This window comes from Baudoinia panamericana, assembly GCF_000338955.1.
Source record: "Baudoinia panamericana UAMH 10762 unplaced genomic scaffold BAUCOscaffold_14, whole genome shotgun sequence".
In the NCBI taxonomy this organism is placed as follows: domain Eukaryota; kingdom Fungi; phylum Ascomycota; class Dothideomycetes; order Mycosphaerellales; family Teratosphaeriaceae; genus Baudoinia; species Baudoinia panamericana.
Window position 1 is genome coordinate 292,666 of NW_006911270.1, and position 23,769 is coordinate 316,434.

Consider the following 23,769-nt stretch of genomic DNA (forward strand, 5'->3'; position numbering starts at 1 on the left):
AATTGCAGTAGAGGCGAGCTCGGCGTCCTGAATGCAGCGATTGGCCTATCGTGTGGTGCTGCGGCTTACGCAAACTAACCTCATAGATATGAATGTGCCCATCGGCAAGGGTGCCCTTGAAAGCTCTAATCGAGGTGTCGAACGCTCAAGACGAGCTGAATGGTTGTGTGACAAAGCGGAGACTGTTCCCTCATGCTTCACACCATCACTCGTCTCAAGCCTCCCGTCCCACCCAACACTCTGCGGCCGGTTACAGCATCCCTGCCCTTACCGCTCTCCCACTTGCCCTCTCGACTACCGCCGCCTTCCTCAAACCAGCCTCGCGCACCTTCTTTATCCTCGGCAGAAGCGTTGCCTTCCATGAACGCTTCTTGCCGTGGATGAGTACCATCGACCCATTTGTATATACATTTGTAGCAATACACAAAGCCAGTTTGGGCTGCAGTGGCAGTCTGAACTTCGCTCAGGCAAATCGGACAGAGCGAGGTAGTGTTCGCCGAATCAGGATCGGAAGGATCTGCATGGGCTGGGGCAGGTACGGTTAGGATTGGAAGGAAGGTGGTTGAAGAAATTGGAGGCCCGCCGGTGCCGGAATCGCGGCGAGAAGTCGGCTTCTCAGCAGCATCATCCGGTGATCTGTTGGTGTCCGGCTTAGCGGTTGCGCCTATTAGACCAGAGATGCTTGGTGGTGGAAGCTGAAGACCTTCATTCGCCTTCTTCGACAATTGCCTGGCAAAGTCTGAAGCGTGCCACCACTCTAAAAACTTCAGCGCGAAGATAGATGTAGGTAGCAGTATGCGCAAGCTTGACAACAAACGCGGACCAGCCAAATGAGTCATGGTCGCAGGGTTAAAGATTGAATTCGTTTGACCCGGTCTGGCGCCTGCTTTTGGAGACGGTATGGCTTTAGGCTCCGTTGCCAGCGCGATCGCTTTGCGATCAGCATCATTCAGCCTCCGAATCCGCGTTCCTACGAGCCACAGCCACGGTGAATGATACTTTGTGCCATCGAAGAGATACGCTAGGTTGAAGGCAAGGAGCGAAAAGTAGTATGCCGCGTTTATGCTCGGGTATACTTTCCGCAGGAACCACTTGTAGACCCAGAACAATCGCTGTCTGACTGTGCCGTCTGCCGGATACAACTCTCTATCTCTATAGGCCGGACCCAGCACGTTTAGCGACGCTGCGTGAATATCATACGACTCGTCCAGCTTGCGCTTCATGTAAGGTAACGCCACCATGATGGCTAGGTTCTTCCAGACATCGCGGTTTCGGAGTTTGAGAGCTTCTCGCACTTCGTTTGGGGCGCCTAGCTGTGCTCGCCTGATCTCGCCGCCTTTCACGCGCAGTACACGCTCACGCTTGAGGCCATAGAAGTTTTCTGTGAAGCCGCCTCCGTAGACCTTGAGGTAGTGCCTCTCTACCACGAAAGACAGCAAGGCGTACAGCTCGTCAAACGAGTTGAGAGCGCGGAGCAAGTAGCGGGGGTAACGGTGAGTTGCGACGGCCAGCAGGTAGCGGAGGGAGGGGGGAATGAGAGATGCAAGTTGTTGTTCCGAGAGCAGCTCGAAGAGGGAGGGCTTGTTCTCATCGAGGCCGCTCTGGAGGGCGGTGATAAACTCCATAGTCAGAGTAGGTGTTGAAACCTCACCGCTGCAGAAAGGCTCCTATGCCATCATTCGCTACAGATGCGGTTGACGTGTAGCATTGAAAGACGGAGTCCTAATTGCATGCGAGCGATGTCTGCATGACTTGTGCAAACATTTGCCTCGGCACAGCTCGCGGTCAGCTGCGCGTCTCTCTCGGGTGAACAGCATCATTCGCGTCGCCAATCAAGAGATGGCACGCTGAGCCTCAACATGGCGACGGCGAACGGTACGAGTTTGCAAGGGTCATACTTTGAGCAGCAACGTGCGCTTCTGGTTGCCAACGTGGCCACGGTACGTCAACTTCCCAGTCTGGCACAGAAGCCATAACTGACATACGGCAGAGCCTAGAGAACGTTCTACAGAACCTGAACAAGCTTAATCGCAGCTTGGAAGGCGTTATCGCGGTAGGTTGTCTTCCCACAGGCCCTCTGCAAGGAGCTGAGTCGTCGTTAGGTCGGCAACGAATTCAGCCAGGTTGAGGGGCTGTGGTCGCAGTTCGAGAATGTTATGGCGAAGGAACCGCCGAAAGACAAGGCAGAAGAGACGAAGACAGGCGCTGCCGAATAGTGCCGTTCCTGGCTTGCTCGACAATGGAAAGCCCTCATCTCGCTCAGTGCATGAGGTACGCATTAGCCCCAGCGTTTGTGCGACCTCTTTTCATTAGACGCCATGCACGTCTTATGGCAACGTACCACGAAGCATACTCGGACAATATCAAGAGCATGCATACTGTATTGCAGCGGGCCCTATCCGACGCAGTTCAGGGGCGTCGCGTTGCAACTTGCCCGATAGGTACGAGAATCGTGTAATGGTTTTGAATGTCGGCTTATACCAGAGCAGGTCTGGCCGTTAGCGGCGGGGTGGATTCTATGGCGTTGGCTAGCCTCTGTAGCGAGCATATGCAGGCTCGTAACGATTCACCTAAGTTCGTGGCGTTCGTTGTTGATCACCGGCTGCGCGACGGAAGCACTCTCGAAGCGCAAAAGGTTGTTCAGCAGTTACGGAGGCTGGGCATCGAGTCACATATGTTGGCTGTCAACATCAAAGCTGGAACAGATAGTCCTCAAGTGCAGCATGTTGAGTCTATTGCTCGGGACCACCGCTACCAGGCACTTGGCAAAGCATGCTATGCACACGGGATCAATCAGCTGCTTGTTGCACACCATGCTGATGACCAAGCCGAAACTGTACTTCTGAGACTTGTTGGGAAGTTCTATGGTACAGGACTGCAGGGGATGAAACAAAACGTACCGATTCCTGCTTGCCAGGGTATCTATGGCGTCTCCGAGTCCGGCCAACCTCGCCATGCCATGAACCCTCAAAAGTCAGAAGAACCTCACATGCAAATTGAGGATGGAGGAGTCATGGTTATGCGGCCGCTGTTACGCTTCTCTAAGCAGGATTTGATCTCGTACTGCCAATCGACTAATGTTAAATGGTTCGAAGATGTGACAAACGCAGATACCACCTACACGAAGCGCAACGCGGTTCGCTACGCTCTAAGCCATGCTCTCTTACCAGCTGCTTTGCGTACAAGAAGACTTTGCGTGCTGTCTGCACAGATAGCTGACCACATGCGTGCGATCGAGCGCGAAGCAGAGAAGCTCTATACGCAGCTTCCGATAGAGCTAGACCTTGCAAGCGGCTCTATTACGATCACACCCTCTGCCGACGATGTCGCAATCAGGAACAGTCATAACGATGGCGCCAGCGTAAATATTGCACTGGCACGAAAGTTGTTGGCACTGGTGAATCCACACAAAGAACTCCATACTGGCGATATGCATCATGCAGCCGAGTTTCTATTCGGCACTGCGTACGAGACGGGCACCATTCATACCGCAAACGTCAGCCTCAGTCGAACAGAGAGGGACGCTGAACCAACGCTCATTACAATGCATCGTGCTCCTCCCGTGGCTAGCGCCAAACAATCGATGGATCTTTGCTTTGGCACGTTACAGAATCAGGAAGCACCGTTCGTGTCGACGAATTGGCGGCTGTGGGACAACCGGTACTGGATTCGTATTCACCGACGGCCGGGTTTGAAGGAAGAACTGTCTGTGATTGTACGTTTCTTCAGGATTAGCGACCTGAGTGTACGAAAAGCCATGCATGCTATCCAACGTAGGAACTTCGACACATTTGTGTTCCGGACTCCAGGTCAGCGCAGACTCACTGTGCCCATCATCGCCAGCCTGAGATCAGACGGAAGTAAATCTGCTCATCCCGAACCGTCCGGCAGTATTGTTGCCATGCCCGCAAGCGGCTGGTCCGGACCGGGTTGGAGCAGGTGGCCTGGCTCTGCTGAGGCCGCGCTTGCAGCAGACGAAGTAGACTACTTCTGGGAAATCCGATATAAGAAGGTTGACTTTCCAGAAAGCAAGAGGCACAGGTTGGTCGAGCATGCGCCACCGCCACCGTTGGAGTTGGGTTTACGGACAGCTTGAGCGCGGAGCGCAAGACTGCCAAAGCAGCGGATGGTTCCAGAATTCGGGGGTGCACTGGCTCGGTCGTTGAAGATGGGAGACAGAACACGTAGCAGACTTCCAGAAGCGGCCAAGAAGGGGTGGTATGTCTCCGGCGCCACTGGAGAGAATGTGGTTCACAACCCCAGGAGAGTGCACTTTCCAGAAGCCCACATGCACTGCCGCCGTACGAAATGAGATCGCCGCGAGAGGCGCGAAATGCAAAGCAGAGTACCTTCGGTAACGTAAGGTTTATGCAATGTCGAGAACGGCTCCCAAGGTCAAAGTAATGTCCAAGAGACTGCCATCTCCGATGTCCACGGGCTCGCATCGGAGCTTGGCGCGCAAAGTGCCCATGGATACCCAGACAGCCGCCCAAGGGAGACGTGTGGTGGCGCTTTCGCTGCAGTAACCCAAGCCCCTTGTCAACGTAATTTCCACAGACCCATCATCACCACGATCGTCCAATGTGAAGTCGACACCGGAAGCAGGGTGTGCAAAGGAACAAGCGCCAGGATGGAGGTCGTTTCGCGCGATCTCAGCTAACAGCATATTGGGAAGGGAGGGAGAAGAAGCGCTTGACCTTACTTAGATCGGTACCGGACCTCTTGAAGATCTGCCACCTTTTGCCCACTGATGGCGTTTCACTCATCCCTCACTTCGAAACCCTGCCAAGTACACTCTGCTGCTGGGCTTGGCCACGCGCACCCAGTAAACACAGGCCGCAGCCGAAGTAGCCTTTTGAGCTACAATGCTGTTTCCCCTGCCCGAATCACTACCCACCAAAGCGCACGCCCACGTGCTACTGCCAGGCGAAGACCGAGGCGAAGCGTTACACGAGAGTGACGGAGAAGTGAACGAATGAAAGGCGCAGATACCTGCTTGCATGGTCACATGCACTCAGTTGAGCAGCTTCACACTTATCACTCTGCCCTTAGTGAGACACGCATGACTTGACCGCCTTTATACAAAGGCCCACCAGCACCCGATTGCGTCAATGCAATCGTCTCCTTGTCGACAACACGGCGGTCTGCAGCTATAAGCTGAGCACAACCAACACCGTCAGCCAACAGCGTCACGATGCCACCCGTAAAGCGCAAGCTATCTGCCGTTATGGAAACCAGTAAGGACGAGCACCCGGAAGTGCCAAGAGCACCACAGAGGTCTACGGCTTCGTGGATTGTATGCGGTGATGCAGTCCCACTCGAGACGTGTCCATACGAGTGCGCAACTCAGCACACAAGCACCGGTCGTGCATGCGGAGAGTGCTGGGAGCTACACATTAGCACACAGGTCAAGGAGAAACCGGGTCGCGCCATCAGCTGCATGCTCTGCCCCAGCTTGATGTCCGACAAGTCACTTAAGAGGCTGGCCAGAGTTACCACACGCGCAATGTAAGCGTTTAGTACTGGAACGGGTATGATTGTCACCGACTGTCAGAACAGGTACACGATCCAGTTCGGCTACCCTTCACTAGCACAGCGCGAGAATTACCGCAAGTCGATGCTCATGAACGGCCACTTCCAATGCCAAGACCGCTGTAAGGGTGTCGATACTACCTTTCAACCGTACCATCGGGAGCAGGACGGCCGTGTTTTTGCGTGCAAGGACTGCGGCTTGCATACCTGCGTTGATTGTGATCATCCTGAGCATTCGGGGGAGACCTGCATCGGATACTGAGTTCGCTTCCGTAAATGTTAAAAGTATAGCACAGCCGAGGACGGGTCTGCGAAGCGGCTGGAGAAGGCTATCAATTGCCCCAAGTGTGATGTGAGAGCTCTTCCGGAGGGCTGCGGCGACCAGCTCTGCCTGCGATGCGGCCACCGATCCTGCAGATACTGCATGGTAGACTGGGTTGGGAAGGACAGTTACTACTGTGCTGGGTTCGAGGCACACGGTTCGGATTGCCACTACAGGCAAAGAGGCAGGGTATGCAGGGCTGCTAATGCTGGAGTTGCAACACACTGACACCTATGTAGGACAGCGGCCATGGCCTGAAAAGGCTGTCGAAGAAGCTCCGTGCAACTTAGAAACTGAGACTGACGTAGCAAGGGTATGAATGCTAGGAATGCCGAGTCCAGGTGCGGCGCGAATGGTAACCCTGATGAGGTCAGGGAGTGGAGAAGGACTTGATTTGTGCCTTCGCCAACCGGCATTCATAGCCACCAACCTTTCAGCCTTATGTAGAAAGACACATTGACAGCCCGCCATAACCTCGGTGGTCGGCATGTACCAGGTACTTTTGCATTACTGCATTCAGACATCCCACCAAAGCGGCAAAAGCGGCCTCGGGACGATCTCTTACGGTCTCACCATCTGCCCCACCGCGCCAGGTAATAATAAGCTTTCTGCGGATGCTGTTGTAGTTTTGCATGGTACCCCGAGCCAGGTAGCTGCTCTCTTGCGGCAGCGTCTCTCGTCGTATTACTCACCTTTGTGTTGCCGCAGTCCACGGCTTGTCTGCGCAGAGACTGCTGTTCTGCGCCTTTGCCCTGGATCTGCCACTGTTGGAGTCGGAGCAGGATTGAATGAGGAGTGTTGATATTGCGTCACCAAGCTGTCAACACCCCCAAGCGCAGCTCATCCTAACGTACAGGGCTGACAGGATCCGGCATACTGACGGCGGAAGTAAGAACGGGTCGCCATTCCCACGATCATTGACAGTCTCGCGAGCAATGCCTGGAGAAGAATAGCGGGGGGCGGTTTATAAGCAACGTGGAGATACACCACGCGCATACTGGCGGACCCATTGCGGAAGAGTACGGAGACTGCAAGTCGCGTCAAGGAGCGTCAGAAGACCAAGAGCACGCGGGGTTGATCAACTCGACTACAAGCTCCTAAGTATTAGACGTCCTAGGCAACGCCGCCATGGCCACGCCAATGGAGAACGCAGAGATGGAGCACTATGGCGTCCGGTTTGCTTCTCAGAACCAGGAGATACCAGCGGAGCAGAGTCTGCACAGCGTCGAGACGCTCACAGGGCATGATGGGCACAACAGGGACGATTTGAACCCGGAGGCACAGAAGGAACTCCAGCAACTGCGGACCACATTGCAAAACAATATTCAGTCAGCACGGATGCAGCATCATGCTTTCGAGCCGGTATCTTTACCGGGCTCGCAGCCTGTTTCACGTGTGCCGTCTGGGACCACCACGCCTAGTCGAAGGCATCTGCCTGCTGGCTCGGGTCATGGCTCGCCGAGGGAAACCCCGCCGACGTCGACGTTTCATTCGCCGCCTCTAACACCCGCCGCAACGCAATCGAGAGATGGCAAGCATTCGATACTCATGAGCCAACAGTTTCGGACTGGGCCTTCAGATGTCATGACGCCTCAGCGGTCCGCTTCGCCGCAGAGAGATGCCAAACCATCCAGCCAGACAGCAGCGTCAGTGGAAGCTGCTGGGGGTGTGCCAGCTCATCCGAGACAGGCGCCGCGGTTCTCGATAGGCCCATCCGGCGACTCCGAGCCTCCTTCACATGAAGAGAGCCCATCTGGCACCCCACGCAGCACTACACCCGGTACTCCAAGGCACTCCGTGACCAGCGATCCACAATCGATGAACAAGAGGCACTCAAGTACTGGTGCAGCAAGCAGCCACAGATTTGGAGACCGAGATCCTTCTGTAGGCTATGCCAATTCCGGTCAGTCCAACGTCTCCTTGCCCACTACCGCAACTCTGCCACGTTCAAGTGCCAGCGGCGCAAGTTTGCAGCCATCGGACAATAAGCGCTCGGGTCTTTTCGGCGGCAGCAAGAGGCACGACGACAGTTCATCTACCGTGGATAGGGACACACACAGCTCGAAGTCGAATCTCAAACGCTTCTTTAAAGGTTTCGGCGACCACAAGCACAAGGACAAACACGCCTCCGGCGCCTCGAACGGGGCGGCCGCAGAACCCACGAATGGTCATAGCCAAACAGGCATGGGCGCAATGCAGCAGCCCAGCATACCGTTTGCAGATGATCACGGATTAATCTCCAAATACGGCAAGTTCGGGAAGATGCTTGGCTCTGGCGCAGGCGGTTCTGTACGACTGATGAAGCGGACCGGTGACGGCACTGTCTTTGCGGTCAAGCAGTTCAGGGATCGGCATGCGTACGAAAGCGAGAAGGAATATAACAAGAAAGTCACGGCTGAGTTTTGTATTGGATCAACACTACATCACGGCAACATCATCGAAACAATCGACATTATTCACGAGAAGGGCAAATGGTACGAAGTCATGGAGTATGCACCTTACGATCTTTTTGCGACTGTCATGACCGGCAAGATGGGGAGAGAAGAGGTCACATGTGCCACTTTGCAGATATTGAGCGGTGTGCTTTACCTGCACAGTATGGGATTAGCACACAGAGACTTGAAGCTGGACAATGTTGTGATCAACGAGCATGGAATTATGAAGCTTATTGACTTTGGAAGCGCGGTCGTGTTCAGGTATCCTTTCGAGAACGAGGTCGTTCTTGCTACAGGTACGTCGCAAGAGAGAGAGAGAGAGAGAGTGCGCGGTGACAATACTGACTGATGCTCTTCAGGTGTTGTTGGATCGGATCCTTATCTTGCTCCGGAAGTGTACGACCACTCTCGCTACGACCCTCGACCAGCGGACATTTGGTCGATTGCTATCATCTTCTGCTGCATGACGCTGAAACGCTTCCCCTGGAAGGCGCCAAGGTTAACCGACAACTCGTACAGACTATTTGTTGCGCAGCCAGATCCCGATCAGGACAGAATACTTGACGCGCACAGACGCGCTTCATCGATCGTCGAAGAGAGCAGCCGGAAACGACAGGCCGTGTCTGAACCGGCGTCTCGAAATGCTAGCGTAGACGAGTCTGCTGACACCGCCCATCATCAAGCCGAAGGACCGAACACTGCACCCGTCAGCCGGCAAAGCACGCAAAGTGATCCGGCCCAACAGCCGGTCATCAAGGGTCCGGTGCGTTTGCTTCGACTGCTGCCACGTGAGACTAGGCACATCATTGGCCGCATGTTGGAGCTCGACCCTGCCAAGCGAGCGGACATGGACGAGATATTGCGGGATCCGTGGGTACAGAACAGTCTGGTGTGCAGACAGGAGGAGAACGGAGTCATCTTCAAGGCGCCGAATCACACGCATACGCTGCAACCGAGCAATGCGGCGGCGACGACGAAGTAGGCTCTTGGTCTAGCTCGGTGGCGAAGCAAAGGGGAGTCGACGATCAGATTGCCCATCGGTACCGGCATCGGGGAGATGGCTCGTTATGATGGGGCTTCAGTATCCGTCTTTGTTAAAGAGGGTGATCCGCTAAGATGGAACGAGGAGCGAGACTGTGCTGGCGTTAAGGCGGGACCGATAAAGCTTACATTGATACCAAGGCTGGTGTTGAGGCGATGAATCACTGCTTTCTGCATGGCGTTCGTGTTGGGGAGAAAGTCGCCACTACTAGAAAACTGTAGCACCCTTCTGTGCTCCGTATAATAACCACCGCTATCGCTGTCCATATCAACCGTCAGGCTAGCATCACAGCTCCAGCCCCATTCTTCTATATCCTGGACCGTCTCCTCTAACCTCGACCGCGAAGTACACCCATTCGAGCACGTGAGAATCGTTGGTCTGAGCATTCCGTCGTGACCCGGTAATAGGACCGATGTCGACCGGGCTCGAGCTCGCTCTACCCGATTGACTGTGCCACATAATTGCTTCCGCCCTGCCGGACTCGATGCGGTAAACGCAGCGTTTACTTCGATACAGCAAGCTACTCCCCAACGTTCCATCACCATAACTGCATTGCGTGTCGCGCGGATCCTTCGTCAAAGGTCGTGAAAAGAGGAGAAGCTGTGTTGGTGTGAGATGCCATATGCACAGTGTCATTGGACGTTCACCTCGCGAGACTGTCCCACCCATGACGAGTCGGCGAGAGCGCGCAAAAAGCATCCCTGCATCACCCGTTCCGCAGCCGCTATCTTCGCGGAAACCATGCGCCAAAGCAGGGCCTGACGTATCGTCGCCTTCGCCCTTATCCTTATCAGATTAGCTGTGGGAGCGAGCAAAGCATGCGGCTGCAGCCAAGGACCATACACAGGTGTATGTTAAAGCACGAGGCCGTCCTCACTCAAGCTTCCCTAGAAAATGCTGTCTGCCCTTCTCTGCTCTTGGCGGAGCACGAGACGCTATGATGGGTCGGTCCCATCTCTATCCGCCAAACCATTTTCTTGACGTCCAGCTTGCCAATGGCAACGGTCACATTTCCCCTCAGCAGCATCTGAAGCCTGATATCTCACCGTTGCGTTTGACACCGCGAGAAGACTCGACGAGGGTACAGTTGCAGCGACAGAGGCTAAAGGAGCAGCATTATGCGACTGCGCTTGTGAGCAGGAATATTCCGGGCTTCAAAACTTCGGCTGGTAAGGCCATTGCATTCATATTCATAACCGCGCCCTGACGGTCAACCATGTCACACGACCTCTTCGAATGGCTAATGTTCGGTGCAATTGCGCACAGCCTTCTTTGCTTCTCTCCGAACAAACCTCCGTCTGCACGATTCTCCGCCGCCCAGCCCACTTTCGACCCCTCCGTCTATGAGAGCTAGTGCCTCTTCATTGCCACCACCCTCGCCGCTTTCCCAGCCCGCAGACTCCGTCATGGGAGACTCAGTAGCCGACAAGGATGACAGCGCGCAGCCCGAGGACCCTCTCGAAGGCGTCCCGGAGCTGAAGACATATCTCACCACCGACACCGACGAGAAGATTGCCGCGCTGAAGCTCGTCGCTGATAGTGTGGCGCAAATGCGTCAAGCCGCAAACAACGCGCTGATATCGAGTCCCTTGAATATGGCCTGCGCCGTGGCCATAGTAGCGTTGTGGGCACGGTTCATCTACGATTTCCGGGATGGCGACATTACTCTGGCTGGTATCACTAGCTTCGGTATCATCATGGCGTTCCTGGGCATGGCTCGCGTGTTCACGAAGGACTATGTGCTTGATGCGGAAGCGATGAAGTGGGAGTATCTTGACGATTGCGATGTCATGATCACGAAGTTTGGTGACGAGGTCATTGGTACGGTGGTCATGGAGTGGGTATCCGGCGAGGGTCGCCAGAAACGGAAGAAGGCGTGGAGGGGTGAGATCAAGGCTTGGACGGTTCGGCTCAAGTATCGCAAGAAGGGCGTCGGATCGGCGCTTCTGGAAGAGGCGGTCAAAGAGGCCAAGAAGAAGGGCGCAGAAGTCATTGAGTTCTCTGAGGAGCACGCGAGTAAGAGATATTATTTTCGATGTAATGATTCGCTGGTCGCTAATCCACTGCCAGACTCGAAGCGCGTCCTCCCGAAGATGTACAACTCCGTTTTCGACAAGCGGGAACAGAAGGCACAGGACTTGCTCGCGGAGCTTGTTGAAACTAGCCCCAATAAAAGCAAGCGGAAATAGCTTGGCAATTATTCCATCCGCGCCATGTACGTGCCTTGGACGATGAAGAGCTGTACGGTGCCGAGTCTCCGTCAGAAGTTTGAAAGAGTCGCACGTGATCATATCACTACTCGGAGATCTCCCAAACATTCACTTGCCAACTTCACTTCATATTTGTTTCTGACCAATAGGCTTCGCGCAGGAGCCTGCATCTCAACCATCAGCCTTCTCCTTTGCCACTTATTCTCCATTCAGACAATCAATATCTTGACACCAACACCACCGTCACTGCAGTGCGTGGTCGACACAAACAACGGTGAGCGGCAACACGTAGAAGCGAATCAGACTGAGTGAACGCAGAAGGCAGAAACCCCCAAAAGCATTCAGGCATACACCGCCCAACATGAACGTTGTGGACGACGTACCTTACGGTAGGAGCGAAGGCACCAGGGACGAGCTTCCATGTGTGCTACCACAATACACCTATCCGGCTCCTTACCAGCCCACTATTCACTTCAGCAGCAGCAGCAGATGTTGCAGCGGGCAGAACACCTACGTATTCTCCAACTTCCATGCGGCGCCATATTACAGCGATGAGGGCGTCTACTATTGGTGCAGTGAGCAGGAATATCAAGAGGGCAAAGCTCGCTATCACGAACAGTACAAGAGCACGCAGTCCGACCCGAACGGACCAACATACTCCCAAGTTCGCCAAGTCATCATGAACGAGACAGCGGCGACGAGACTTGCGAGTGCTGGTCGAAGTTTAAGCATGAATGACGCCTGCAAGCAGGCTTGGGCGGAAAACAAGGCCCATCTTCTTCTGCAGGTCACCCGCCACAAATACTACAAATGTCGGCTCGAGCGCCAGTACTTACTTGGCACGGGCAATCGGGAGATTGTCGAGGCGACGAAGGACCGCATCTGTGGCACAGGATACGCTGACAAAAATGCTGCAGACATGGAAGGGTACCGCCATGCAGAGAGCCACCGGGATAAGTGGGGCTCGAACCTGGTGGGCTGCTCCCTCATGCAAGTCCGCCACGAGTTGCGGCAGAAAATGGCTCTCAACCCCAACCACTTCGACGAGATAAACGAAGACTTTCGGAGTTACAACGGTCTACTGAAGCATCCACAACACGCCTTTGTGGAAGGCACCTTTGATGTTGCCGGCAGTGTAGACTGCCAGCAGCAGCAGGAGCAAGCAATTCGCGACATCGTTACAGACTTCGAGAAGCGTCAAGCAAGATTGGCGGTCGTGCACGCACAGCAGGAGGTAAAGGGAGAGCTTGCTGAGCCTGAGCGCAGGGTGGAGGATGGAGCCTCGGAGGGCCCAGGTCCAAAACAGCACGAGCGTCAAGGGGCGTCTACGGCGGCAGGCCCACAGCAAGCAACAGTGCCCAACAGCAACGTGGACCGCGCTGGCGAACCTCCGGTGTATGATGCCATAACATTGGAGCTGGCGGCGTGGGCAGGAGAGTCTCCGGAGGAGATCGTTGCAGTGATAGAAGCATGGCGTCGCCTTGACGCGGCACGCTTTGGGCACCTAGGAGTGCCGAAGGCCCGAAACGATGCTGGAAAGCAGTGAGTCTCCTCGGAGATGCACCAAGGCAGGGGGAGAGCAGGATTGTATTTGTGGATACGATATACACGCTGAGCTGCATCAAGCCACCGAGCGCAATCGATACCATGAATGTGCCCAAACGGCGCCATAGCTTGCCCACACGAAAACTCTCAGGGTTCGCTCTCCCATATGAGTTTCTCCCCATTCCTGCTGCCACGTTCGTGCCACTTTGCTACACGCGGTCAAATGCGGACGATGGAGATGGGTGCGTCAACTCGCTCTATGCGGTTCCGCTCCTGATTCAGTCTGCACGGATCGTTGTCGGCACTGCCATCGCGAAGTTCATGACCTGCTGGCAGAGCACTTGTATGCCGAGGATCAGCGGGTACTTGAGGACATACTGTACGCGCATTACTCTGTCATGGAAGATAGAAGGCTCAAAGTTGAGCACAGTGCCATAATTCAGCATTGCGGCCAGCTCCTCGTTTGCGAGCTTGCCAACCTCGTCGCTGTTCATACGCTCCAGAGCCGGGTTCGCAGCGAGCGCACAATGATGTGATTCCTGTCGGGTTCATATAGCAGTTCTGCAAGCAAGCAGAGAGTGCCTCAGGATGATCGGCGATGTCTTTGTGCAGCCTTGTAGAGCATCGATTATGATGCTCGTCTCCCCGACCCTGGCGGTGGCAGCGATACTGCCTGCGACCTGAATACGCTTCGAGAGATTGCTTTGGTTGACAATCACCAGTCTGACCAGCTCTGCGTCGGTTGCCCGCGTTTTAGGATCGCTTCGCGGGACGTGCGATCGACAGGTTGAACTCTCGCAACGCTGTCGGAGCAACATCATAACTGTGAGTCACACATACTAGCTCCGCAGCATGGGTCGATTGGCCAGCCGGGCCTGCTCAACTCAGAAGAGCAGGGAGGTAAGCTCAATCCCTCTTCCTACTCATCTTCGGCAGCCCCAGCCACAACAGCCAGATGACCGCCAATAACGCCACAACCACGGGCTGAAGCACTTGCACACCAGCTTTCTGCGCGATCGCACCTACCGCGAAAGGGAAGAGCGCGCCTCCACTTCCACCAGCGGCCGCCGCAAACCCTATGCCGGAGACATGGAGATGCTTTGGAAGCAGCTTTGTGCACGCCACCATGGCCGCTGGGAACATGGGGCCCAGAAAGAAGCCTTGGAGCGCTACTGCGACGGCGGAGACGTAGAATTGCGGCACGAGCCAGAAGAGGAGTTGGAGAGCTAGTGCGATGGGAAGGTAGATCTAGCCTGCATAAGCGCAAACGAAAACGACGTTGCTGGTGGTAGACTTACAGTGATAGCAAGCTTCTCCCCAATCCTAGGCGTGACGAAGCCGAGCACAAGTCTGCCAACCGTGATACCCAACCAGAAGCCCGTGGCTGTCATACCACTGGCGAATGCAGCACCGTGCCGTACTCTGATCATGAAGGTGACAACCCAACCCCCGAGGCATACCTCGATGCCGACGTAGCCGAGTAAGAAGAGAGCGCTGAGCCAAACGACGCGGGCAGCTGGCATCTTTAGTGTAGCCTCTTTCAAGCGAGAGCCTTCGCCACTGGTACGAGGATGCGAGTCGCGGAACGCTTTACCAGTTGCACTCCAGAAGGAGTGGAGGGATACAGCCAGCTCGATAATAGCGGCTCCAATCTGCGGGGATGTGTCAGTGTTGCATCATTCAGTTGCTGCAGATAGAGTACTTGCCATAACATAGTACCAGTAATACCACGGCAGCCCCGATTTGGTGATCATGGTAGTAGCGACGAGAGGCGCGACGGTAGCGCCAAGTCCGTAAGATGCATGCAGGAAGCCGAGCACCTCATTCGCGTTCGCCATGTCGCCGATCCATGCGTTCCACGCCGAGTCCTCCAACCCATTTCCCAAGCCTGCCAAGATGAAGACGATGACCAGGACAGGGTATGGTGGATGCACTGCGATGACCACATAAGCAATCACATGGCACACAGGACCCAGGAAGGCAACACCGCGCTGGCCAAGCTTCAAGTGGATTGTATTGTTGAGTAGCGCAGCAGCATTGTAACCCACGAACGGCGAGAGGAAGATTAGGGCCACCACGACGTAGGAGAGATGGTAGTATTCTTCCAGATACGGGATGATGGCACCGTATGTAGCGTCGTTCGCGCCCATGATGATGAAGCTCCAGAAGGTGGCAAGGATCCTGTAGACATTGATTCGCGGGTAGTTCCATTTCTCCACGTGCTCGTTCGCGGTTGTGGGCGATGGCAGCGTCTCATTACGGTCTTGGTCATCGATTGCTTGTTGAGTGTTCAGGCTCCGTCCGCCAATGGAGGCTGCCCGTTTGCTTGTAAGGTTCAGAGCATCATGCTTCTGTTTGACAGGTCCTAGTTCGATGGGCTCAATGATTGCGGTCGAGGAAGCTCCGTTGTGCCTCTCCATGACTATCTCCTGGAAACTTAAACAAAACAAGGATATGATATGAGAAGCGAGTGGAAACGGATATAGTGTGGTTGGCCGAAGGGTGGGTGCATGAACAACAGTAGATAAGAAGATGTCGAGACAAGATAGATGAATCAACAGCTGTCAGCAAACAATATGATGGTCAAGCGTGGGTGGCTGACAGCAGTGTATACTCGTTGACCTTGGCATAGAGCATAGTATTCCTCTCCAAGCAAAGCCGCCGTCGGATGGGACGATTTGGGCGATGTCCGCCGAGATATCGGCCCGATAGCTCTACATGCCAAGTCGGTGGTTGGCGGGGAATGCTGCATGGAGCAGAGCCGCACTGTGATAACTGCGAAGGTGATGGTACAGTACTTCCCGCTCAGTATTGGACCAAAGCTGGAGGTCGCCAATTCCCATGGTCACTTTCTCAGGTCCTGTGAGCAAAGCAGAAGGGAGAAAAGTACATCAATTTCAGACGGCCAACAAATTCATGCCTTAGGCAGGAAGAGTACGGTGGGCTCCGGTCTTGTCTCCAACGCCAACATCAGTCTCTCCGACACGTATTATCATCTCCCATCCGTGTAACCTGAGTGCGGAGTGAAGGCCAGCTCGCCATAGGAGGTACCGCTCCAGATGTGTCCGGCTTCAGTATGAACGCCATTGATGCCACCGATCGTGCTGTAGCGGAGCAAGATATCGAGCCACCCTCACTGCTCACCATCATCATTGACACTAACCCGCATGCCTGGGCTCTCCTTGACGACACTTTGCCACTCACGAAAGCAGTAGCCAGTCTATTGGTCTTCATCAACGCGCATCTGGCAATCAACTACACCAACCAAGTTGCTGTGATCGCGAGTCACTCCGAGCGAGCAGAATGGCTGTACCCTACCGACGTCCACCCGGACAATGTACAGTCAAACGGAGCTTTGGCGAACGGCCGGGACTATGAAGATCTCATGGATCGAGGAGGCCCAGTCCAACCGCCCGACGATGCCAACAAGTACCGACCATTCGCTCAACTCGAGCATACCTTAATGTACAACCTCCGCAAAATGATGAATACGACCACGACCGATGCTATCAACTCCTCTCCAGCAACTATGCTAGCTGGTGCTCTCACGCGCGCACTCGCGTACATTTCCAAGCAGACTGCCTCTCTACCGACAGCAACGTCCAGCACACAGTTCAACTACTCCGACCCTTCCGCAATGGCTGGTGGCAACGAGCTCACCACCGACCCCACCAAATCCGCAAACGCCCTCGGTCTAAGCAGTCGCATCCTCATCGTATCCGTCTCCGGCGACCTCGCAGACAGATACATTGAGATTATGAATTGCATCTTCGCATGCCAACGCATGAGCGTCCCCATCGACGTGCTGAAGCTCGCCGGTGATCCCGTATTCTTGCAGCAGGCCGCCGACACCACCGGCGGCATCTACATGTCACTGTCTACCTCTACAGCACGGGCAGGGTTACTACAGTATCTGATGTTCGCCTACCTGATGGACCAGACCGCGCGAAACCATCTCATCGCGCCTGGCGAGGGCGAAGGAGTAGACTTCAGAGCGGCATGCTTTTGCCACAAGCGCGTCGTTGACATAGGTTTCGTCTGTTCGATTTGTCTTAGCATCTTTTGCGAGCCGCTTCCGGACGGCACGTGTCTGCTTTGCGGGAGTCACTTGAGCATGACAAATTATGGACGGAAGCCGGTGGTTGTGCCGAAGAAGAAAGTCAAAAAGAAGAAGCGACCGACTGAGAGCGGCACAGACACGCCGGCAAGCGGTGCAGGCACGCCAATGCCTGGGTGAAGGTGGAGAAGCGACCTTTCAACACGACAGCGCTCCTTCCAGCATACAGCCCAGGCTTTCAACGCAATACCTATGATAGGGGCGGTCATCTAAAAGCGACAGACGGGACCGCACCTTTACAAAATCTGCCATTGCAACAGCCTGAAGCACGGCTGCGTGTTTCAATTAATCAATACGCTCCCGCACGTGGGCTCCATCCGGTCATCGGACTGAGGCTGACCGGACCGTACCCGCTTTGAATGACAGACCCAGCCACTAGGCTGAGATTCCCGACCTTCGCGCCGGCAGCCTCAAGCGACCATAGCGACACAGCAACGTAGTTGCTGCCGTGATAATTCCAAATGCCTTCAGGAACAGGGAAAGCCTATGCGAGCGTGTCAGCACGCGAAACATACGCACACCGAGGTTAGGGAAAGCACAACTCACATCTTGCGGTCCAATATTATGCACGTACTTGCCGAACTGGTACCCATTAACATAGATCTGACACCGGTAGCTCGGTACGCTGCTCTGATTGGTGGTCGTGGTATTGGAGAAGCTGAATGACAGCGGAATGTCGTAGCCTTGCGGCATGCTCAAGTTGAATGTCGTGGAGTAAAACATGACGCCTGCTGTGGTGAGACCGTCCATCGGGCCCAAGGCACTCGACGACCAGTTTGCGGTTGGCGCACCGGGGAGATGGTAACCTTGGCGCTCAGCAAAAAGACCGCCTTCGTTGAGCGGGCCTCTCGTTTTGTCGACGAAGTTCTCACCGTGCAGGTTGCCGGTTAACTTCCAGCTGATGTCGCCCTTGTTACGGCCGGAAAGGCTATAGTCCAAAACACCTCGTGGATTCTTCATTTGGCTGCTGCCAGCCTGGCCGTTCTCGTCTAGACCCATGTTGTCAAGCAAGATCGTGATCACGTAGTTCTTGCCTGCAGACAGGTTGGGGAGAGTATAGGTTTGGTTCCAATGACTGTACTTGTCGGCGCCGTAGAAGGAGCCGACGAAGGAGCCATTGAGCCAGATGCTGTGAGCATACGCTGAGCCTCCTTGCGTGGATAGGTACAGGGATGTCTCGTTGCCGATGGCGGTGAAGTGGCCTCTGTAGAGGAGATTGCCGGTGTTGTAGCCGTAGTCGCTTGCGTACAGGCTTCGAGGAGTTGTGAGGTTGCGAGCGGTGTTGTTGCTGTACGTCAGAGATGCAGTCGTCCACAGGCTGTCGTCGTAGGCAGACTGAACTTCTGGCAGACTGTCTATCACCTTCCAGCCAATACTCGACAAATTTGGCACGGCGAAGGTGGCGTTGGTGTAGCTTGCCGTAGCTGTAACGACACCGTTCCGCGACTGCTTGAACGGAATGCTCTTGCCATTGAAGGTGAGCTGGGTAGTGTGAGACGGCGCACCGCCAATGATCTCAACGTCACTTGTGGCATTAAGATCGCCTGTGAGGTGTATCGAGCTCCCAGAAACCTCGACGGTGCGGAGAAGGTAGCCTGCTTTCACGATTGGCGCGGAAGTGAAGTGTGTCTGGTTTGTGTAGTTGCCAGAGATGGAATCGTTCGGCAAGTCAATGACCCAGTAGTTGTAGGCTGAGTTGCGGTCAAGCAGGTAAATGGTGACACCGCAGCCTAGTTGCACCAGTTTCTGTTGTGAGCTGACCTGATAATTGATGATGGTCGCTCCCTGCTTGTTGCCGATAAGCACACCGGAAGCTCTGCCTGCCCAAGCGTGACCGCCGTTGGAAATTGCAAGTTCGTGCTCCTCGCCGGGTCCCCCGTACACAACCAGCACGCGCTCATTGCCATACCGCTTCCAGGTGAAAACCTCGGCTGTGGAGTAGAGTAGGTTGATCCCGCCAATGTCGTAGTCAGTGACGTGGAACTTGCTGTCACGGCCATGAAGCGAGAGACTACCGCCAAGCTGCGGTATAGTGATGTTGCCTTGGCTTGTTGGTAAGGTGATGTTGTAAGTCGTCGTGTCCAGGGTGTTATAGGCTGCATGGCGGACTACGAAGAAGTTCGTGACGTTTCCGAGGAGCGCAGTCGTTGCGATGGCGCTGTTACTAGTATAGCTACCGTTTGCGTGTGTGTTGTTCTGCGCAATAGCCGTAAGGTATGCTGGCGACGCTTGCAAGAAGTTGGCCTCCAGCTTCGCTTCGCTATATTTCTCGCGGGTGACGGTACGCATCTCGTCGATTACGGCGCCGTAGTCGTATGATGTGTATCCACCTGGATGGCCGAGGTTACCCTAGCAATAGGTAAGAAAATTAAGTGGTGTCAACTATCCTATTTCACTTCACTCTGCTTACCCAGTTTGTGCCACCATAGGTCATGTATATGTTGAAGATCGTCACGCCGAAACTGAAGTCGTTCTTGTAAAACACACGCTCGAACTCAGGACTCAGCAACTCGGTACATTGTGCGAAACCAAGACCGCCCCAGGGGTCGAACGAGCCACCCTGAAACTCGACGATAGAGTATGGCGTGCTTGGACTCTGCTGGCGATGCAACGTTAGGTAGTATGTTGGCAGTGCATTAGCAGGCCATGTGTACGGGTTGGCGCAATCGAAGCCCAGCGGATACCCATCGTGACTGCGCAAGTTAGCCCACACCCAAGTACATGCATCGTTTAGATCGTCGTAACCAGCATGACACCTAATCGGCTGCTAACTTACCCATAGATGTCGACAGCCGAAGGTTGTGCCGGCGGTCCGGGTGCGAAGTAGCCGTGCGGATACGCATCGTTCGATATCAACGGCACAACAATGCCAGCGTTACGATACTGATCCTCTACATAGCCAAAGTAGACCGGGTCGGGGAACTCTGGGACAACACCCTGCGAATACTCGTTCTCCGGCTGCACTAGGATGACCGGGCCACCGTTCGTGATCTGCGCAGCAGCCACAATAGCACCAATATGCGAGACATAATTATCCGTAGCATGTTCATAGCCCGGTTGACGTGTCCGAAGCAGGGCCGGATTGCGTTGTAGCCAGCCCGGAAACCCGCCGCCGCTGGCTTCGGCGTTGATGTACGGTCCAGGACGGGCAAGCAAATAGATACCGGCAGTCGAAGCTGCTTGGAAGAAAGGCTCGAAGGCGAAGACCCCGCTGGCATTGAACTCGCCTTGCTTGCCCTCCACGAGCGCCCAATCGACGTAGAAGGAGACGCCGTTGTAGCCGAGCGCCTTGATCTTCTGGAAGACGTCGAGCCAGAGGCCGGGAACGGGGAGACGGAACGGGTGGAACTCTCCGGAGTAGAAGAGTACACGCTCGCCACGGACGAAAAGGGAGTGCTAGTAACCCGAATCAGCAATCCTGTCGATAATAGCCATCGTGAGCTCATACCTCGTCCCAAGTCACAATATCTTGCAACGGCGCACGCTTGTAAGGTTTGATCATCATATTCGGCTTGCCACCAAGCGTCAACGCAGCCGTCTGCACCGCAGCCGCGGCCAGCAGCGCCGTTCGCAACATTGCACCGAACAGCATCCTGACTTCAGTTCTCACAACAATCGACGCAGCGAAATAGAGGAGTGGAAGAAAGGTTTACCTACATTGCGACCTACCTGCCCTTTTCAAGCTGCAGCCCTCGCTATGATATGCTCCGAAACCTCGTAAAGCCTTCGACCTACAGGTCACTAATGGTGTTCCTGGCCTTGGAAGGCAGCTTCTCTGACGATCCACGGAAACAGTCGTTCTTGATGAGGCGGAGAAATCAGCCTGTGGGGTCGCCGGGCGGGGTACCCCACAGCTCATGCGGTCACGAGTCGGAAGTCGGGATGTGGAGGTGGTTTGCTGGCACTCTCTGACAACTGAAGATCAGAAAGCACGACATGATGATGCAGTCAACGGTATCTTTAATAGATGTTTTAGGTCGCTAGGACTGCACAAAGCGGGTTGTACGCTTTCATGTGCACCCACAGGTCTTAGATCCTCTGCCCTTGATCGCATAACAGTCGAAAGAGCAAATAGCCACACTCTTCAGGACACCCTCCGCTAAAAGTCGGCCGCTGCCTTCCTTCGCCGAAACCTTACAGCCCGGCCACCCTGTGCGATCGACCCATTGCCCTTGTTTCGGCTCATTGTACATACTGGTGCTCGCTCGTCCGAGTGCATCGATGCCAGCGCGAACGAGTCCGTGTTGTGGCCAAAGTACAGGTAGACGCCGTCCCGGGTCTTCTTAGCCGAGAGCACGCCGATGGCGCCATTGGAGTGGCTGTACTTGACGCTGGGATGGTGCATGAAGTCCTTTTCGATAAAGCTACTGATGGCTTGGTCGTCATCGGCTTCCTCGTATTTGCCGCTGAGCACCTTGCGTGTGTTATGGTAGAGACGCTCTGTGCAGACGCTTGCTGCTTGCGTAGTACCCATGTGCTCACCTGTACCACTGGTGACAGTCGCTACGCATTGTTTATCTGGGTCGGTTTCCGCGCATGGTATGACTGCTGCTCCGATCCCGACTAGGGCAGCTGGGCCAATACGGCCGCGGTGCTTCATGCCGATACCTCCTGACGAGGCGCCGCAAGCAATGTTGCCATACAGATCAATCGCGATGGCGCCTACAGTGTCTGTAATCATATCGTCCGCGACTTGCGCGCCATCGACTAGCGGCAGGGTAGTGGGGGACGGCCTGGTGGCATCGGCAGCGATTGAGGGTAAAGGTGGACGGTGAGGGTCGCGTTTAGCGTGAGCATGGTCAGCGTCATCACCCTTAATTATTATGTGCTGAGGATCTCGGATGGCTGTCGATGGTCGCTCATGTAGATCAGGCGGACCCGCAAGAACAGCAGTACAGCTAGAGTCCGAACCCGATGAGCCGTCATGCCATCCCGCTGACGCAGTCCGAGGCATATGCAAGCACGGGTGAGAGCCGAAGCTTTCGGGATCAACAAGCTCTATGTTCGAGCTGCTGAACGGATGGAATGGGAAGCCACCGTCAGCGCTGATCTGGTAGTTATCGTCGCCGCAGACTGCTTGGTTGCTTATTGTCCGCGCTGACCGCGACGTGTCCGGACTGCGAGTATATTCCTGCAGATCAGGTGGACCGTAGGGGTCGCTGCACTCTTCCATCACGTCGTGGCCGTCCCTAACGCGCTCGTGGTGATAATCCACCATTATCAATTCGGAACTTGAACGTGACGGAGATGATGGTGGGTCTTCCTTCCAGACTTTGTCGTGAGAAGGCGGGTCTTCTGTGAGCAATCTGTCGTTGGAAGGTGGAGGTGAGGGTGGTTGTGCCTCGTTCCAAACACCCGCCAGCATAGCCTTAGAGTGAGCTCTTCGAATGTCTTCTTGCCGGTCGACGTCTTGCATGTAAGAAGAAAGGTCGCGCTCAGACGGCGGAGGAGACAGGCCGTACCGTTCAGCCTCGTTCGCTTTTCGCGCCCTGTCTGCCTTACCCAGATCGCTCTTCCAGCGCCGCCATCTCTCACGCGCAGCGGGTGAGATCATGCTCTCGAGCGGTAACACGGGCATGTTGTGCTCGTACGCGAAGTCTGTGGCGCCCTGCCCAACCAGTAGATTGGGAGGGACACGGCGCAGTGATAGTGTCTGCGCTGTGTGATCCAGCAGAAGGCGAGCCAGCGAAATTGGGTTTTTGATCTCTGTGAAGTCGTTAGAGCACACTCGCCATCATGTCTGCAACCGATACATACGAGCTACTGCACCGGCAGCTCCGCTACGGCCGAAATGATCGACGACAATAGCGTCGCACTCAACCACGCCATCGATCGCAAGATTGCTGCCGTAGCCGGCATTGGTGATTTCCCGGTCTTCGAGAACTTTGATTGCGATTTCGACAGCATCAACGGCCGACCCGCCGCCGCGCATTACTGCCATGGCAGCCTTGGCCGCACTATAGTGTGTTAGTAATTCTGTATCCAGCACGGTGTGAAGGGATCATACTCGTTACAGGCCGCGAGATGGTGCTGCTCGTTCTGTACGCTGTGGAATCCAGCTCCAGCATGAACAAATATGCACGCCAGGCCGCCACCTTGTCGGTTGCGTTTGCTGGGACTAAACATATCACCTTCCCCTTGTAATTGCGGATTCGTCTTGTCGCTCTGTTCGTGCGGATTGGTGTTCGTGCAGCTCTCTTCATCCATAGTGAAAGAGTAGTGATATCGAACACCGAAGGTCTTGTAGGTAATGACCTAGGTTCAATGCTTCCGAAGAGTCTGGGCTAGCTGTTCGCCCAGGCCTTCGCAAGGAACAGCTACCTTAACGGTCTATGCATGAGCACGTGAGCACTGGGGCGCAGCGGTGGAAGTGCTGATTGCGGTGGTGAAAGGGTGGAGTTGGCGAAACACGCTGAAGAACGAGAGTGAAGGATGTGTGATGGCGTGAGATGCTGTGAGTGAGATGTACGGGAGAGGTGGAGAGGGAGTGTGGATATACTGTGTTCGTATGTTGAGGGGAAGTGTGCAGGATGAAGTGTCAAGAGATGAGGTTCACGGTTGCCCGT

The 23,769-nt window shown here is 54.9% G+C and overlaps 11 protein-coding genes across 11 annotated transcripts; 7 read left to right on the forward strand and 4 right to left on the reverse strand.

The window, feature by feature from the left end:
* Window positions 1-57: 57 nt before the first annotated feature.
* BAUCODRAFT_299783 (uncharacterized protein) lies at window positions 58-1,751 on the reverse strand. Its single transcript, XM_007682962.1, has one exon. The coding sequence runs from the start codon at window positions 1,623-1,625 to the stop codon at window positions 198-200; it is 1,428 nt and encodes a 475-aa protein (XP_007681152.1). The 5' UTR covers window positions 1,626-1,751; the 3' UTR covers window positions 58-197.
* A 60-nt stretch (window positions 1,752-1,811) lies between these two features.
* BAUCODRAFT_38754 (uncharacterized protein) lies at window positions 1,812-2,512 on the forward strand. The gene is made up of 4 exons (XM_007682701.1): window positions 1,812-1,940; window positions 1,991-2,053; window positions 2,103-2,441; window positions 2,490-2,512. Exons 1-3 carry the CDS (start codon window positions 1,860-1,862, stop codon window positions 2,214-2,216), a joined length of 258 nt encoding a protein of 85 aa, XP_007680891.1. The 5' UTR covers window positions 1,812-1,859; the 3' UTR covers window positions 2,217-2,441; window positions 2,490-2,512.
* A 6-nt stretch (window positions 2,513-2,518) lies between these two features.
* Window positions 2,519-3,307, forward strand: BAUCODRAFT_42609 (uncharacterized protein; the record flags this gene model as incomplete). Its single annotated transcript, XM_007682779.1, has 1 exon — window positions 2,519-3,307. A coding segment is annotated over one exon (789 nt), but the record flags the coding sequence as incomplete, so codon positions are not given.
* Window positions 3,308-5,194: 1,887 nt separating this feature from the next.
* BAUCODRAFT_27922 (uncharacterized protein) lies at window positions 5,195-5,794 on the forward strand (the record flags this gene model as incomplete). The annotated part of the gene is made up of 2 exons (XM_007682652.1): window positions 5,195-5,508; window positions 5,560-5,794. 2 exons carry the CDS (start codon window positions 5,195-5,197, stop codon window positions 5,792-5,794), a joined length of 549 nt encoding a protein of 182 aa, XP_007680842.1.
* A 1,025-nt stretch (window positions 5,795-6,819) lies between these two features.
* On the forward strand, window positions 6,820-9,313 carry BAUCODRAFT_299835 (uncharacterized protein). Its single transcript, XM_007682963.1, has 2 exons — window positions 6,820-8,585; window positions 8,649-9,313. Exons 1-2 carry the CDS (start codon window positions 6,983-6,985, stop codon window positions 9,269-9,271), a joined length of 2,226 nt encoding a protein of 741 aa, XP_007681153.1. The 5' UTR covers window positions 6,820-6,982; the 3' UTR covers window positions 9,272-9,313.
* Window positions 9,314-10,737: 1,424 nt separating this feature from the next.
* On the forward strand, window positions 10,738-11,520 carry BAUCODRAFT_152046 (uncharacterized protein; the record flags this gene model as incomplete). The annotated part of the gene is made up of 2 exons (XM_007682964.1): window positions 10,738-11,347; window positions 11,402-11,520. The coding sequence occupies 2 exons, from the start codon at window positions 10,738-10,740 to the stop codon at window positions 11,518-11,520; spliced, it is 729 nt and encodes a 242-aa protein (XP_007681154.1).
* A 169-nt stretch (window positions 11,521-11,689) lies between these two features.
* Window positions 11,690-12,823, forward strand: BAUCODRAFT_300137 (uncharacterized protein). The gene is made up of 3 exons (XM_007682965.1): window positions 11,690-11,815; window positions 11,860-12,699; window positions 12,773-12,823. The coding sequence occupies exons 2-3, from the start codon at window positions 11,903-11,905 to the stop codon at window positions 12,777-12,779; spliced, it is 804 nt and encodes a 267-aa protein (XP_007681155.1). The 5' UTR covers window positions 11,690-11,815; window positions 11,860-11,902; the 3' UTR covers window positions 12,780-12,823.
* A 1,169-nt stretch (window positions 12,824-13,992) lies between these two features.
* BAUCODRAFT_27926 (uncharacterized protein) lies at window positions 13,993-15,506 on the reverse strand (the record flags this gene model as incomplete). The annotated part of the gene is made up of 3 exons (XM_007682653.1): window positions 13,993-14,334; window positions 14,385-14,738; window positions 14,799-15,506. 3 exons carry the CDS (start codon window positions 15,504-15,506, stop codon window positions 13,993-13,995), a joined length of 1,404 nt encoding a protein of 467 aa, XP_007680843.1.
* A 540-nt stretch (window positions 15,507-16,046) lies between these two features.
* On the forward strand, window positions 16,047-17,544 carry BAUCODRAFT_300256 (uncharacterized protein). Its single transcript, XM_007682966.1, has one exon. It carries the CDS (start codon window positions 16,163-16,165, stop codon window positions 17,321-17,323), a length of 1,161 nt encoding a protein of 386 aa, XP_007681156.1. The 5' UTR covers window positions 16,047-16,162; the 3' UTR covers window positions 17,324-17,544.
* BAUCODRAFT_79500 (glycoside hydrolase family 35 protein) lies at window positions 17,493-20,705 on the reverse strand (the record flags this gene model as incomplete). Its single annotated transcript, XM_007682865.1, has 5 exons — window positions 17,493-17,687; window positions 17,750-19,552; window positions 19,614-19,896; window positions 19,980-20,599; window positions 20,652-20,705. The coding sequence occupies 5 exons, from the start codon at window positions 20,703-20,705 to the stop codon at window positions 17,493-17,495; spliced, it is 2,955 nt and encodes a 984-aa protein (XP_007681055.1).
* A 597-nt stretch (window positions 20,706-21,302) lies between these two features.
* On the reverse strand, window positions 21,303-23,410 carry BAUCODRAFT_126650 (uncharacterized protein; the record flags this gene model as incomplete). Its single annotated transcript, XM_007682967.1, has 3 exons — window positions 21,303-22,909; window positions 22,961-23,160; window positions 23,211-23,410. 3 exons carry the CDS (start codon window positions 23,408-23,410, stop codon window positions 21,303-21,305), a joined length of 2,007 nt encoding a protein of 668 aa, XP_007681157.1.
* Between the last annotated feature and the right edge of the window lie 359 nt (window positions 23,411-23,769).

Excerpts from the sequence above, each read along its gene's own strand:
- BAUCODRAFT_299783 (XM_007682962.1), bottom strand. The coding sequence starts at position 1,625 with ATGGAGTTTATCACCGCCCTCCAGAGCGGCCTCGATGAGAACAAGCCC.
- BAUCODRAFT_38754 (XM_007682701.1), top strand. The coding sequence starts at position 1,860 with ATGGCGACGGCGAACGGTACGAGTTTGCAAGGGTCATACTTTGAGCAG. Across the intron at positions 1,941-1,990 it reads TGGTTGCCAACGTGGCCACG|AGCCTAGAGAACGTTCTACA; the intron begins GTACGTCAACTT and ends GACATACGGCAG. Across the intron at positions 2,054-2,102 it reads GCTTGGAAGGCGTTATCGCG|GTCGGCAACGAATTCAGCCA; the intron begins GTAGGTTGTCTT and ends AGTCGTCGTTAG.
- BAUCODRAFT_299835 (XM_007682963.1), top strand. The coding sequence starts at position 6,983 with ATGGCCACGCCAATGGAGAACGCAGAGATGGAGCACTATGGCGTCCGG. Across the intron at positions 8,586-8,648 it reads CGAGGTCGTTCTTGCTACAG|GTGTTGTTGGATCGGATCCT; the intron begins GTACGTCGCAAG and ends GATGCTCTTCAG.
- BAUCODRAFT_300137 (XM_007682965.1), top strand. The coding sequence starts at position 11,903 with ATGAACGTTGTGGACGACGTACCTTACGGTAGGAGCGAAGGCACCAGG.
- BAUCODRAFT_300256 (XM_007682966.1), top strand. The coding sequence starts at position 16,163 with ATGAACGCCATTGATGCCACCGATCGTGCTGTAGCGGAGCAAGATATC.